The sequence below is a fragment of the Dipodomys merriami genome, unplaced genomic scaffold (assembly GCF_024711535.1).
Source record: "Dipodomys merriami isolate MVZ:Mamm:240054 unplaced genomic scaffold, mDipMer1.0.p SCAF_2, whole genome shotgun sequence".
Classification (NCBI taxonomy): domain Eukaryota; kingdom Metazoa; phylum Chordata; class Mammalia; order Rodentia; family Heteromyidae; genus Dipodomys; species Dipodomys merriami.
Window position 1 is genome coordinate 114,601,280 of NW_027203381.1, and position 14,624 is coordinate 114,615,903.

Below are 14,624 nucleotides of genomic sequence, written 5' to 3' on the forward strand. Positions count from 1 at the left end.
GGGTCAATTGGTAAGACCCTACAGTTGATTTCTAAATAATGAAAGGGTATGTGAACACTGTAATCTTTCTCATCTGAAAGATAGATGAAAACATATAAACAATCTGTAACACTATAGTGATCTAGACCTAACATTGCTACAGAGGAAATGAACACATAATTAATGCATGATTAGTCCTCTCATAAGGTGGGGAAAAATTGTTTCATGACAGTTTAAGCTTTATTCCTGATTATGACCATATATGTTTGTCTACAATGATTATGCTAAATCACGCCTGTGAAAGTAGGTTTCTGTAAGGTGGTTAAGGCAGGCCATGAAATAATTTTTATAATCATTCACTGCTTCACTTCTTAGACCTGGAATACAAGGTACAAAGTTTTACCCTAATGGGTGACTGGAGAATTATCTGTTGTTGGTGCTAGGGCTTGAACTTGCCCACATCTGGCTTTTTTGCCCATGGATGGCACACTACCATTTGCGTCACACCTTCATTGCTGGCTTCTTTTTTTTTTTTTTTTGTTGGTCGTGGGGCTTGAACTCTGGGCCTGGGCGCTGTCCCTCAGCTCTTCAGCTCAAGGTGAGCGCTCTACCACTTGAGCTACAGCGCCACTTCCTATTTCTGGCTTCTTGCCCAGGATGGCTTCGAATCAAGATCTAGTCTCCTAAGAAGCTAGAATTACAGGCGTGAGCCACCAGTGTCCAGCAGGAGAATTTGTATGTTCCATAGTCTGAAAACTTTTGAGCTTTCAGTAGCAGATCAGCAAAGGATGTTAGTCAAGGATGGTTTAGTCAACATTGTGGGTGTGATGCGTGTTTTTGTGTGTACATATTCACATCTACATTTATTAACAACTCTGTATGCTGGTAGAATTTCCTGTCTTTAGGAACATTTTGTAAACACAAAGAAATACTTATCCTGGCGGGGTGGGGTGCGGGGAGGATGGGATAGGAAGGGGAAACAAAGGAGGAGTCTATAATGCTTGATTAGAAATGTACTCATTATCTTGCCCATGTAATTGTAACCCCTCTGTACAGTATTTTCACAATTAAAAAAAGAAAAAAAAAAAGAGGGGGGGGGAGTTATTGGTACTTAAGCCTGGTGTGGTGGCTTACACGGATAATCCTAGCTACTCAGGAGATCTGAGATCTGAGGTTCACAGTTCAAAGCCAGCCTAGGCAGGGAGGTCCATGAGACTCTCCAATCAGCCACCAGAAAACTTGAGGAGGTGCTATGGCTCAAAGTATTAGAGCACTAGCAGTGAGCACAAAGAGCTTAAGAACAGTGCCCAGGCCATGAGTTGAAGCCCCATGACTGACAAAAAATAAAATAAAAAAGTTATTGCTACAAAAAAAAAAATGCTTATCCTGTGTGAGTAGATAAAAAAAATTCTAGAAGCATCGACTTACCTGCATAATCTCTTGTACAGCCTTGCAGGCCTCTTCTTTGCTCTTTGCAACAATCACCCCCTTTCCAGCTGCAAGACCACTGGCTTTCACCACCAATGCAGGGAAGTCTGCACTGTGAAGACAGAGCAACTTCAGCACTCAATAAGCCCTTATGACTCTAAATTGTCAACTGTTTTGGAATTCTGTAATATGCTACAGCAACAACTCAAAGGCAAAAAGAAAAATTATCATTCCAATACCATTTTTATGTACTTCTCACCTGGAATTTTTTTTTTTTAAAGTCATGGGGCTTGAACTCAGGGCTTGCGCTTTTTTAATTTTTCCCCACTCCAGACTAGTGTTGTACTACTTTGAGCCACAGTGCCACTTCTGTTCCCCCCCCCCTCCCCGGCCTCCCCACTTCTGGTGGTTAACTAGAGATAAGAGTCTCACAGACTTTCCTGCCTAAGGTGACTTTGAATTTTTATCCTCAGCTCTCAGGCTCCTGAGTAGCTAGGATTGTAGATGTGATCCACCGGCCCAGATTTTTTGTTTGTTTATATGTTCCTTTTTCTTTCTTTCTTTCTTTTTGGAGCTGGAACTAGGCCTTGAATTTAGGGCCTCAGTGCAGTGCCTTACATTTTTCACTAAGCCTAGTGCTCTACTATTTGAGCACATTCCTAGCTTTTTTGCTTGTTAATTAGAAACAAGAATCTCTCTGGACTGGGAAGGTGGCTCAGTGGTAGTAGTGCTTGCCTTGCATGCATGAAGGCCCTGGGTTCGATTCCTTAGCACCACATAAGCAAAAAAAGCTGGAAGTGGCGCTGTGGCTCAAGTGGTAGAGCACTAGCTTTGAGCTGAAGAGCTGAGGGACAGCGCCCAGGCCCAAAGTTCAGGCCCCACGACTGACCAAAAATAAAAAAGGAAAAAATAAAGAATCTCATGGGCTTTACTGGCTTTGAACTGCAATCCTCAGATCCTGGCTTCCTGAGTAGCTATGATTACAGATATGAGTCACCAGTGCCTGGCTTCCCCTAGTTTCTAACACACAGTATACACAATTTTGTTTTTTCCCAAAACTTTTAGAATAAGTAGGTTCATAGAGTAGATATAGAATGATCTTTACAATACAAAGTCAGCTTGTCATTTAAGTACAAGATGTGGTGGAGTTCAACCAAAATAGACCTATAGACCATTTCTGAAGTACACTGTAAAGGTATAGAGTGGAAGTGGGGATCTGGAAGGAGGTTAACCTAAAGTATATAACATACTTGTTACTTACCTAAGCCATCTAGCTACCAGGAAATAATATCCAGTGCCTAAAAAAGTCTGTAGGATGAACAATGAATAAAGAATAACCTGACCTAACTGATGGCAAAGACACCAGGTAGCAGGGACTGGCAACAAAAAAATAGGCAAACGCTGTCTCTGTCAACCTCATTAATTACTCAATATTTTCCATTTCTGTGGACATACGTAAGTGGAAAGGGAACAGAAGATGTTTAATTTTAAGATTTAGAAAGTACTGGGGGCAGATGACCAAATCGCTCTTTCTTCTAGTTAATTATTTGTGACAAGAATCACTAAGTGCCACTGCGTCAGATGTTATGAAGCACATGTGACTTATGGAATCAAGTTTATTATTGCCCTTAGAAACTACTTACTAATAAACATTCAGATTTCATCTTTCTGAAATGCTACAATATTATATATAGTTTTATCTTATTTTGGTGTTAACAAAAGATAACTTGCTGAATATTTACTAAGAATATCATTTTCCTGTAATGATTTCACGGCAAACCATATAGCCTACAGACCAAACATAATGTTTTCAACATAAAAGTAACTTTAAGTAAATTTCATCAAAAAACAACTGCCCTTTACAGTTAGCCCATGACATACTTCATAATGAAGCTGCAGGCCTCTTCAAGTTTGGTGAAAGCTCTCCATCGTGCAGTTGGGATCCCATGTCGGTCCATGAACTCTTTGGCAAATCTTTTGCTGGACTCCAACTGAGCTGCTTCTGCTGTGGGGCCGAAGCATCGTACTCCTGCAGAGGTCAGGTCTCCAACAATTCCTACAGATGCAAACAGTCACTTATGGGACCCAGTGTCTCTCTGGGGAGAGGACTGGTGGCAGAACTTGTTTTTTAACGTTGTCTACATTTTAAAACCAAATGCTAGCAAGAGGCAACTCAAATCTAGCAGAGAAGCTGGGCAATGGGGGTCATTTCCGAAATCCCAGCTGGTCAGGAGGCTGAGGTAGGAGGAATATGTTTATGCCCATTTGCTGGAGTCCAGACTGGGCAACAAAGCAATACCTCTTATAAATTAGAACAACAAAAAAGTCAACAGCCAGGCACCAGTGGTTCATGCCTATAACCTTAGCTACTCAGGTAGCTGAGATCTGAGGATCACAATTTGAAGTCCAGTACAGCCAGCAAAGTCCACAAGACTCCTATCTCCAATTAACCACAATAAAGTCAGAAGTGGATCTGTGGCTCAAGGGGTATAGAGCTTGCTTTGAGCTAAAAAAAAAAAAAAAAAATGCTTAGCAACAGTGTCGAGACCCTGAGTTCAATCTCCAGGACCAGCTAAAAAATAAACAAATAAATAGAAGTACACTTACCAGCAGCCAGAGGTGCCTCTGGTCCAACAACTACAAACTCAATTTTCTCATCTTTGCAGAACTGAGCAAGGGCAGTGTGATCACTGACGGGGATAGCTGTGAATAGAGAACATAATCCACCATATTTAGAAAATGTTTCAGTTAACTAAGTAAACAAAAGTTAAGTACAGTTCATTTCACCACAGAAAGCATTAAGCTACAGAACATCGCACGTCTGCTATCATGCAGCCAATTAGATGATGGGAATACGAGTGAACTTCTCTAAGGGCTATAAATCATGAATGGTCCAGAGTACCAGTGTGTGTTGTATAGTAAACAAATGACAATACCTGTCAAATGTGCAAGCTTGTGCCTGTAAGTCTAGCTCTGCATGGGAGGTGGAGATGTAGAAGATTCTGGTTTGAGACTGACCCAGGCAAAATGAAACAGTACATCTTTACAAACAAGTGGAACGTGCCCTTGGTCCTAGCTATATAGAAGTATGTAAGTAGCAGGATGGAGATCCTGCAAGTCTGGGCACTGATGGCAAGTCTATAATCCTAGGATGTTGAGATCTGACGACTACAGCAAGTCAGACAGAAAGTCTGTAAGACTCTTATTTTCAATAAACTACCAAAAAGCCAATCCTGGAACTGTGGTAAAAGTGCCAAGTCTTGAGCACAAAAGCTCAGGGACAGTGCCTAAGCCCTGAGTTGAGCCCTGGGAATGGCACAGACACACACACATACACCAGGAAATTCAACCTTATGAACATTGGGCTACCTTAAATTTACAACATATTGCAAGTATTCACATTACCACATAAATATGTAAAGTTAAGGTATTCATTCATGATGGAAAATGACTTAAACTAAAAGCACTCAGCTGTCCCCCTGCAGCCACATCTTAGAACTCTCGTGGCTGCTGAGCCAGCTGAATTTCCCCTCCCCTTTCCCCTGAACAAATGTACACAGTAGTCTTGGAAGAGAGCCTGAGATCAAGGACACAGTTGACGTTGACACCTCTGGTGGACACAGAGGCTGTTGAAACCTTGAAACGCCTCAGTCAAAATAAGATTGCTTTTCTACCATGTCTCTACCTCACCAACTTCATTCATTCTGATGAATATTTCAAGAGACTCTAGTTATAAGAGGGGCATGCTATTTTGCTATTTCCCCTTCAGGCAGGCTGAAGGACTTGGCTGTCCTTCCCAGGTTTTTCTTCTGAATAAAGCCTGTTGGTCTTTGAGTTCATCCTTTCTATTCTTTCTCTTTTATTAAAATTCAACCTTGAATAAGGGCAAATAGGATCTATAGTTCATAATTAACTATTAGTTCCACTTTTTGAAACATAATTACCAGTATTTGAAATCTTTCCAGAGCAGGCAGTGCCTGCATTTCCTGGGGCAACCAACACTTGTTTGACATGATGAGACTGTGCAAGTTTCCAGGCCAATGTATGCTCCCTTCCGCCACTTCCAATTACAAGTACTCGGGCTGTCATTGCTTCCTGCAGAGTTGGAATTCAAAAAAAACAAATCTGTGGAAAGAAAGTCACAGTTGACACGTCACAATGTGCATAATTTAGAAACTACAACTACTACGGGATATTACTCAGGAGGCTGAGTTGTGAGGATGGAGGTTTGAAGCCAGTCTGGAAAGGAAAGTCTGAGACTCATATCTTCAATTAACCATCAGAAAGCCAGAAGTAGAGTTTGAATGAAAAATCTCAGGGTCAATGCTAAGGTTCAGAATTCAAGACAGACAGACACGCATGCGCACCTGCACACACACCAAGACAGAGGAGAAAAAAGTGTAAATTTAATCTAACCGTGGTATTGATATTCAGATGTGAGTCCTTGGAGAGGAGATTATTATTAGGTTTAGATAAGATCATTAGTGTGTGAAGTCCACCTAATTGAATCCTGGGAATTTTGTAAAAAGAGACTATACACAGATACAGAACAAATCTGTTACAGAACATACTCTCTTTTTTCTGTTTTAAACCTGTCTGAGCCTTTGGACTCAGGACCTCCCAGTTGCTCGGCTTGCAGTCTACTATTTGAGGCCCACTTCCAGCGTGGGTTTTTGCTATTTTGGAATATTTTTACTTTTGTATAATGTGGCTATCTAAAGATGAACTGCAATGACAGTTATAGGACTGAACCATAGTGGTTTCATACTCATAACCTCAGCTACTTGGGAGGCCAAGATTGGGAGGATTGAGGTTCAAGCCCAGCTCAGGCTAACAGACATAATGGTACAAGTCTCTAATCCCAGCTATATACAAATCACAGGAAGATCACAGTGATAAGACTGGCCAAAAAAAGTAAGATATCTGTTAAATAACCAAAGCAGGAACTATAGGCACAGCACAAGTGATCAAGTGTCAGCTATGAGTGAGAAAGCTTAGGGAGAGCACAAAGCCAAATTCAAGCCCTAGTATCACTAACACACACACACACACACACACACACACACACACACACACACACACACACACACACACACACACACACACACACACACACACACACACACAGAATGAATGTGATTGATACAATTAATGCACTCAACGTTAGAAAATACTAATTTGTTATATTCTTTTTTTTTGGTCGGTGGTGGGGCTTGAACTCTGGGCTTGGGCACTATCTGCTCAAGGCGAGCGCTTTACCGCTTGAGCGACAGAACCACTTCAGGTTTTCTAGTGGTTTATTGGAGATAAGAGTCTCACAGACTTTCTTGCCCAGCTGGCTTTGAACCGCAGCCTCCTGAGTAGCTAGGATTACAGGCGTGAGCCACCGGCACCCGGCTCTAACTTGTTATATTCTTTTATTCAAATTTATATAAAAAACAAACTAATAATTCAAATAAACTAAAGGAGTTTTCAGTATTTACTTTGTACCTGGTACCAATTTGAAGTGCTTTTAATGAATTACCTTGCCTGATTTCCTAAAAAATAAGGTAGATCTGTCATTATCCACTTTAAGGGTAAGAGATGGAAGCCCTGTGAGATAACACCAATTAACTAAGAGAAGGCAGAGTACTGATACCCATTGAAGCCATTTTGCATCAGATACTCTAACAATTGCCATGATGGTCATTCAAAGCTGAGGAAAGAAAAAGAAATCTACTATAGTCTCAGGAGAAAAAGCTATTTCAGTTTAGTGGAAAACATTTTATATGCATTATGTACTTAATTGTCTGAAACACATTACTTTTAGGTGCAAAAAAAAAATCTACGAAGCTGAGTAAGAAAGGCAGCGTACGAAAATTGGGTTATTACAGAGTTAGTAGCACTACTTAAGAATGTTTAGGGGGCCTGAACTCAGGCCCCTTACCTGCTGGGGGGGGGGTGTCCTGAGAACCTAAAGTAAGTTTCTTGGACTTTAACCATTTGATTGGGCAAAAGAGCCAAGTAAAGCCATTTGAATTTGGTAAGTTAAAAACAAAGCGACACGTGCATAAAGAGTAAAGGATTATATATATATACATATATATATAAATTTGTTAGAGTTGTTGCTTTAAAAAAAGCCTAAAGCCACACACACACAGACACACAGACACACAGACACACCCCACAAATCGCTTGCACCTCGGAAGCATCATTAAGAGCGGGGAGCGAGGTTTAAGCACACAGATTAAATAAACCTCGGTCAGTGAGAAGCACATGGCCAACTCCCATCTCCACTATTTACGAAGCTATTGTCTATATCAGAACCAGTTTCTACATCCTCAATTCCTCACAGGAGAGCCCGGCGCCAAAGCACAAACGTGGACCATGAAGATCCGAGAGGGTCTTACGTACCGTGTCCCGCGGCCACGCCGCTCGCACTCGCTGGCCGGAAGTGGCCCCGGGGATGGAGGAAAGCAGCACGCGCCCCGCCGCCCGCCCCGCCTCTGGCGGCCTCCCCTCCTCATTGGCTGGCCGGCGCTTGTGCCCGCCCCCGTCCCTCCCGCCCTGGGCGAGGTTATCAGCGGGGCTCCCTCCCGCCCCTGGGTGCGGCCTGAGCCTGCCCCGGCGGCCGTCTCCGAATCACTAGCACCCTTATAATCTAATCCTGCCACACGGGGTGCCACGTAACGTCTCCTCTCCCCCGGGGCCTCCTGCACTCTGAGGAGTGGGAGATCCACGAGGTCAAAGCCCTGTTTAGGTAATCGTGTGCCGCGAGCCAGGGGGGGTCCGAGCTGAGCAGCCCGGAGGAAAAAGTGTTGGGACCCGCTTGGCTCCGGGCGAGCGCCGAAGGCGCCAGGTTTCCAACGTACATCACCACCTAGAACCCACATCTGCCCCCTAAAAAATGAGGCCGCCGTGCAGAGGCACCGAGAGCGAGATTGGATTAAAGCGTGCTCCTCGTATTCAAATCACAGTAGGGCGGGGCCTGATTAGGTTTTCCCGTCTGCATCTCCCGGATGAAACTAAACTTGGCGTCCCAACAAAACGCCTGGAGGTCCTATCGAGTACCCCTAAGTCCTTCTTGACCCTTTTCCATATGGTCTTTAATTTCAGAGGCTTAGTCGACACAGAAAGCCTCCCCACACAGTTAAAGACCGACAAGTGAAGCTGACAAAGTCGCTTCAAGAGATGATTTTCCTGTAATGGCGCCTGCGTCAGACACTAACATGGCGGACTCGTTCGAGCGCGGAGCAAACGTCAGCACCTCTACCATAGCCGCTCAGAAACAGCCGAGGAGACCACGAACGAGCTCACTGATTGGCCCGTGGGCGGGGCGGGCGGAGCTGAACGTTCCCCGAAGAACCAATCAGAAAGGCTTTAAAAGGAATTGGCCGCTGCGCCTTCTCCCGAGGCATGCTGGGAGCCTGGAGGACTAGCGAGGAGGAGTTGAGAGAACGGAGCGGACGCCATGGCGGCCGACATCGAGCAGGTTTTTAGGTCTTTCGTGGTCAGTAAATTCCGGGAAATTCAACAAGAGCTTTCCAGGTATGTACCCCCCGGATTCTTCTGCTCCCAGCGGGTTATGAGAGCCCCATTTTAGCCTTTCGTGGTAGTTCTTTCTTCGGAGACGCCGTCGTTCCTGGGCTCAGGCCCCGCTACGGCCCCGCCTGGGCCTGGGATCCATTTTACGGGCTCTCCCTCCCACTCTTCCATCCGCTCCTTCCCTTCCCCTCGGATGAGCTTCGTTTCCCCCCGTGGTTCTCCCGGCTAAGGCTTCCCCCCTTCTCCCCGTCAGGTCTCCCCGACCCTTCCCTAGTCGGAGGCCTGAGCGTCCACCGGGGACGGGCCTAGTTCCTTCCGCAGCTCCTCCTCCGCCGCCGCCTTTCCCCTCCCCCTCTCCGCCTCCGCCGATTTCGCCGGCCGGTGTCGGTGACAGGAAAGGGTCTCTAACGGCCGTTTCCTGGGTATTCTTATATTCTCTTCATTATTGCAAGCCCCAGACCGTTCGGGGGGTCGGACCCACTAATTAGGCTATTGGGACCCTCGTTCCCCGTGCGTTTCACCGGGCAGCGTTCTATACCGCTTTAAATGAGAACTCCCTCAAATTGATCCCTGCCCCTGGATGAAATATTCGACCCGAGGATGGAAGGGGGCTTCGAAATTAGCCAATACTTAGTTGTGTTCAGTGAAAAATAGACTTTGTGTGTAGCTGTCTTTTTTCGCCTTACTGTCCCCGCCTCCGTTGACGTATTTGATCCCTACGTTATTTTATTTTCATTTTATTTCATTGCCATTGCGGAGTGGACTTTACACGGGTTACTCTGGGAAGAGAAAAGATTGCTTAAAAAAAAAAGAGTTGGCTTACTCGGAATGAAAAATAGTGATATGGTGTGGGTCGTGGTGTTAAATTGATAGTCTTTTAGTAGTCTTACTTTATGTGAATTACTCTTTTAAACCCAAGGTAGGAAAAATAATCTTGACATAAATATTTGTTTCTAGTTCAGATGTTTTTGCTAATCGTGTAAGTTGCGAGCAAGAGCAATGATGTGAATTTGAAAATGAGCTGAAAACCCAGTTGTAAATTATAAGGCAAAATAACCATAGAAGTATTGGGGAAGTATTATTGCTGGATTTTAAAAATATCTTTAAAGGTGGAGTTATTTTATGTAGGAAATATGTCTACTCAATAAGTTGCTTCTTTAACCTTTTGTGATGCTACTAGTATTTTTACTATGAAAAGCACCCAGAGTTGAGGAAGTGTTTCCTGAAAAGTTAAAATAACTTGCATGGAATGATTATATTTGCTTGAGTATAATGCATATTTTTAATGCATATAATGAGTATAATGCATATTTTTATGTAACTGTAACCTCTTTGTATATCACCCTTAGTATAATAGTAAACCCTTATTTTAAATGAGGTTTTTGTTTGTTGTTCAAAGCTTGGAAATCATAAAGGAGAGAAAACATTTTCCCATTACTGATGTCCTCTCATTTTTATTATTACTATTATTATTTTGGTACCTGAGATCAACACGGGATGTTTCATTTGCTAGGCACGAGCCATGCCACTGAGCTGCATCCCAGCCCTTGTAAAAAATTTATTTCTAATTCTAACATTGAGCAAAGTTGTTAATCTCATTTTAAACATTCTCATGTCTACATAAAATTCCTTTGTCCCAGTATATTGATATATCTATGTGATTTGAAATTTTCATTGCTTTTTAGTAATTGCAGCCATATCCTGGGTATCTCTAAGCAGATATTATTTCCTTATGGAGTGACTTTTAAAAAATTTAGTTTCATGACTTCAAATTTTTATTTATTTATTTTTTGGTGCCTGTCCTGGAGCTTGAACTCAAGGCCTCAATTCTGTCCCTGAGCTTTCTTTTGCTCAAGGCTAGCATGCTACCACTAGGAGCCACAGCTCTACTTCCTGCTTTTTTGGCGTAGTTTATTGGAGATAAGTGTCTCCTGGACTGACAGATTGGATTTGTATCAAGATCCTCAGATCTCATTTTCCTGATGAGATTAGGATTACACGAGTGAGCCACAGCACTTGGCTGGTTTCATGATTTTTAAGATCCATAATTAGTTAAATCTAAGCACTTAGAAAAAAAAGGCTTGCATCAAGACATTTTGCAAGGAGTATTAGACAAGGCAGTTTATTACAAGAGAATTATTTTCTATACATGTTAACAATGCATTATCTGAAGACAGTTTTTTTAAAATTATTTGCCATCCCAATAAACTATATCCTCTCATGTTCATTAGCTTTTACAAAAATTCATCCATATGGGTAGTATGCTGACATTTGGATAGAGGAAGAGATCTGTGTACCTGTGTTTTAAGACTATTGGCTTTGGTTTTTAATGTAAGCTCCACTTCTTAGGAGTTGTGTAACCTTAAGATGTTTCTGGTCTTTGTTCCTTATTTTCCTCATTTATAGAATCATAATAACAAGGTTGATCTTAGAGTTTTGTTAGGATTGAGTTAAAAATGTAGACTAATGTGGTACTAAGTACAGTACTCATATTACATCATTCCTATTTGTTAACAGTTAATTACAGTGTGGTTTTTTTTTCTTTTTTGCATTTTGACTTCTGGCTTTTATCAGGTAGTTTTATATATTATTAGCTAAATGTAAGCTAGATGAAAATTGAAAGTGTCGTAGTTTTTCAAAAGTTTGCAAATATACACATGAAAATAACTATATGAGTGACATTTTTATCTATGTTAAAATTTTGATCCTGTGAATTGAAATGTTAAGCCACTTACATATAGTATAAATGAATTGCCACGTGTTTATGTAATTTTTTTTGAATACCAGAAAAGAATGTGAATACCAAGAATTTTTAATCATTAGATGTATATTATGTGACTCTTTTTCTTTTTCTTTTTTAATTTTATGGTCTTTTATTAACAGTGGAAACTTGAACAGAAGGTACAATTTTATCTTTTTGTGTGTGTGTGCCAGTCCTGGAGCTTGAATCCAAGGCCTGGGCACTGCCCCTGGTATTTTTGCATAAGTCTAGCTCTATACCATCTGAGCTACATGTCCACTTCCAGCTTTGTGGCGGATTCTTTCTGTCCAGGCTGACTACACTGTGATCCTCATATCTCAGCCTTGTGGGTAGCTAGGATTACAGACATGAGCAACCAACACTGGGCTCAGCTTATCCCTTTTACTCAGTATGTTTAAATTTTGCATTACTTGGTATTGTTGAAGGTGATTTTGATCTCTACACAGGTGTGGCTTTATTATGGCCATAATTTATGCCATAAGGTAATGTGGTTTAGCTCTCAATTTTTTTCTCCCTTGGGAGATACAGGTAGGTAACTCAAAGCCTCAAGTTATATTGCTGAGATTTTATTTAGAAAATAGTTTCATGTAAGAATTAGTTTAAAAATCTGGTATTAAAACTCTTTAAAACTTAGCAAGTGTTGAAAGCCATGTAAAAAATATTGTAACTCTATAGTGTTAAAGAATATTATTGGTAAACATCTACTACAGGAAAAGGGTGAAATGTATGGGCAATGTTATATAACATTAGATTGTTAATACTTATTGATTCTTACTACACGATGTAGTAAATTACTAATTTTGAAAACTTTTTGTCAAGTGGAAGGAGTGAAGGCCAGCTGAATGGTGAAACAAATACACCTATTGAAGGAAACCAGGCAGGTGATGCAGCTGCCTCTGCCAGGAGCCTACCAAATGAAGAAATAGTGCAGAAGATAGAGGAAGTACTTTCTGGGGTCTTAGATACAGAACTACGATATAAACCAGGTAAGCTGGAGATAAAGCATCTCAATTTTTTTTTTTTAAATTTCAAAGCTCATAGTGTCCTTCCTTCTGTCTGTCTGTCCTTGTTTTGGTCCTAGGCCTTAAAAAGCTGTCTATGAGTTTTTCTTTTTCTCTTCTTCCGCCCCCCCCCCCCCACATGGGGCTTGAACTCTGGGCTTGAGTGCTGTCCCTGTGCTCTTCAGCTCAAGGCAAGCGATCTACTGATTTAAGCCACAATGCCACTCAGTTTTCTGGTGGTTTATTGGAGATAAGAGTGTCATGGACTTTCATACACTGGCTGGCTTTGAACCATGATACTCAGATCTCAGCCTCCTGAATAGCTAGGATTACAGGTGTGAGCCACCAGCGCCCAGCTTGTCCATGATCTTTTAAATGCTCAAGGCTCATGCTGTACCACTTGAACCACAACTCCACTTCAGGTTTTTTTGGTGCTTGATTTGGTCTCAGACTGGCTGGGAATCTTGACCCTTAGATCTCAGCCTTCTGAGTAGTTAGGATTTTAGACGTGAGCCATTAGCTGCCCTGTTGATAGTTATTTCTTTTAGTTACTCTAGTTATTTCTAGTTTCTATTGACTTTCTTGCTACAATACTCCTTTGAAAACAAAACTTCACTTTAAGATGAACATTAATGCATTTTACTTGATAGGATATAATTTTGTCTACCTGATTAAGTTTTATAGGGTCTCAGCGGGAATTTTACATTTGAGTTTTTATTGAGAACAATTCTGTAAATGTCAGTTTTGGAATGAACATACATAGTGTCCTGAACCAAATTTTAACAATTTTTCCTTTTTTTTTCTTCTTTTTTTTCTTTTTTGCCAGTCCTAAGACTTGAACTGAGCCTAGGCATTGTCCCTGAGCTGCTTTTGCTCAAGGCTAGCACTCTACCACTTGAGCCACAGTACCACTTCCAGCTTTTTCTGTTTATGTGGTACTGAGGAATTGAACCCCGGGCTTCATGCATGCGAGGCAAGCGTGCTGCCACTGAGCCACATTCCCAGCCCCAAATTTTAGCAATTTTAAAGCATACCTTTGGAGATCTTATTTTAAAGTCTCAACTTAGAAGTCTTGTTTGCACATCCACTAAAAATGCAATGATGGGTGCCAGTGGCTCATGCCTGTAACCCTAGCTACTCAAGAGGCTGTGATCTAAGGGTGGCTGTTTGCAGCCAGCTCAGGCAGGAAAGTCTGTGAGACTCATTTCCATTAAACTACTGAGAAAAAGTCTGAAGTGGCACTCAAGTGGTAGTATACTAGCCTTGAACAAAACTAGCTCAGGGACAGCATCTAGACCCCAAGTTCAAGCTCTATGACTGGCAATTTAAAAAAGAAAGTGCTTTAAAAAAGAAAGTGCAGTGAAGAGGAGTCATATATTAAGTTTTTTAGGCTTGATTAAGTAATTGGTATTTAGAAATGAAGGGTTTATGATTAATCACAAAAATAAGTCATTAGATATTAGGTGTGGGATATGTTTTGTTCTATTGCTAGGAGGTAGTTTAAAAGTCACATACCTTGTTTAGATTTATGGCTCTAACCTTTTCTTCTTTGAGACTACTTAGCTAATATTCAGTGTGAAACAGGAGAAAATGAGTAGTTTTAGTTTTGCATATGACTTGTCATTTTTTTTTCCTATAATGGTAGTAGCAGGATTGTCTGAGTAGCTTTTGCTAAGATCTCAAAGTTGTCTATTTTGGCATTTAGAGTAAATTGTATCTGGTTATAAAATTGAATATAAACTTCCTTTGGTAGGATATGCAAATTGAAATGTTTTTGCTTTACACATTGAGTGCTACAACAATTGCTGCCCTTTTTTTTTTTTTTTTTTGTCGGCCGTGGGGTTTGAACTCTGGGCCTGGGCGCTGTCCCTCAGCTCTTCAGCTCAAGGCGAGCGCTCTACCACTTGAGCTACAGCGCCACTTCCGGTTTT

The 14,624-nt window shown here is 41.6% G+C and overlaps 2 protein-coding genes across 6 annotated transcripts in view; one reads left to right on the forward strand and one right to left on the reverse strand.

Moving 5' to 3' along the window:
- Positions 1 to 7,863, reverse strand: part of Gart (phosphoribosylglycinamide formyltransferase, phosphoribosylglycinamide synthetase, phosphoribosylaminoimidazole synthetase) — a 29,837-nt gene extending 21,974 nt beyond the window's left edge. Inside the window, exons 1-5 of the mRNA XM_070030603.1 lie at positions 7,801 to 7,863; positions 5,352 to 5,532; positions 4,015 to 4,110; positions 3,289 to 3,463; positions 1,408 to 1,519 (exon numbers count right to left, since the gene is read on the reverse strand). Coding sequence (XP_069886704.1) covers positions 1,408 to 1,519; positions 3,289 to 3,463; positions 4,015 to 4,110; positions 5,352 to 5,496 — 528 coding nt within the window. The 5' untranslated portion in view covers positions 5,497 to 5,532; positions 7,801 to 7,863. The remainder of the gene's footprint in view (positions 1 to 1,407; positions 1,520 to 3,288; positions 3,464 to 4,014; positions 4,111 to 5,351; positions 5,533 to 7,800) is intronic.
- A 909-nt stretch (positions 7,864 to 8,772) lies between these two features.
- Son (SON DNA and RNA binding protein) overlaps positions 8,773 to 14,624 on the forward strand; it is a 33,583-nt gene continuing 27,731 nt past the window's right edge. For 3 of the 5 annotated variants that reach the window (XM_070030604.1, XM_070030606.1, XM_070030607.1), the window contains exons 1-2: positions 8,784 to 8,934; positions 12,512 to 12,678. In XM_070030604.1, coding sequence (XP_069886705.1) covers positions 8,858 to 8,934; positions 12,512 to 12,678 — 244 coding nt within the window. In that variant the 5' untranslated portion in view covers positions 8,784 to 8,857. Of the gene's footprint in view, positions 8,935 to 12,511; positions 12,679 to 14,624 lie in introns of all 5 variants that reach the window. The other 2 variants (XM_070030605.1, XM_070030608.1) reach the window with 1 other exon arrangement.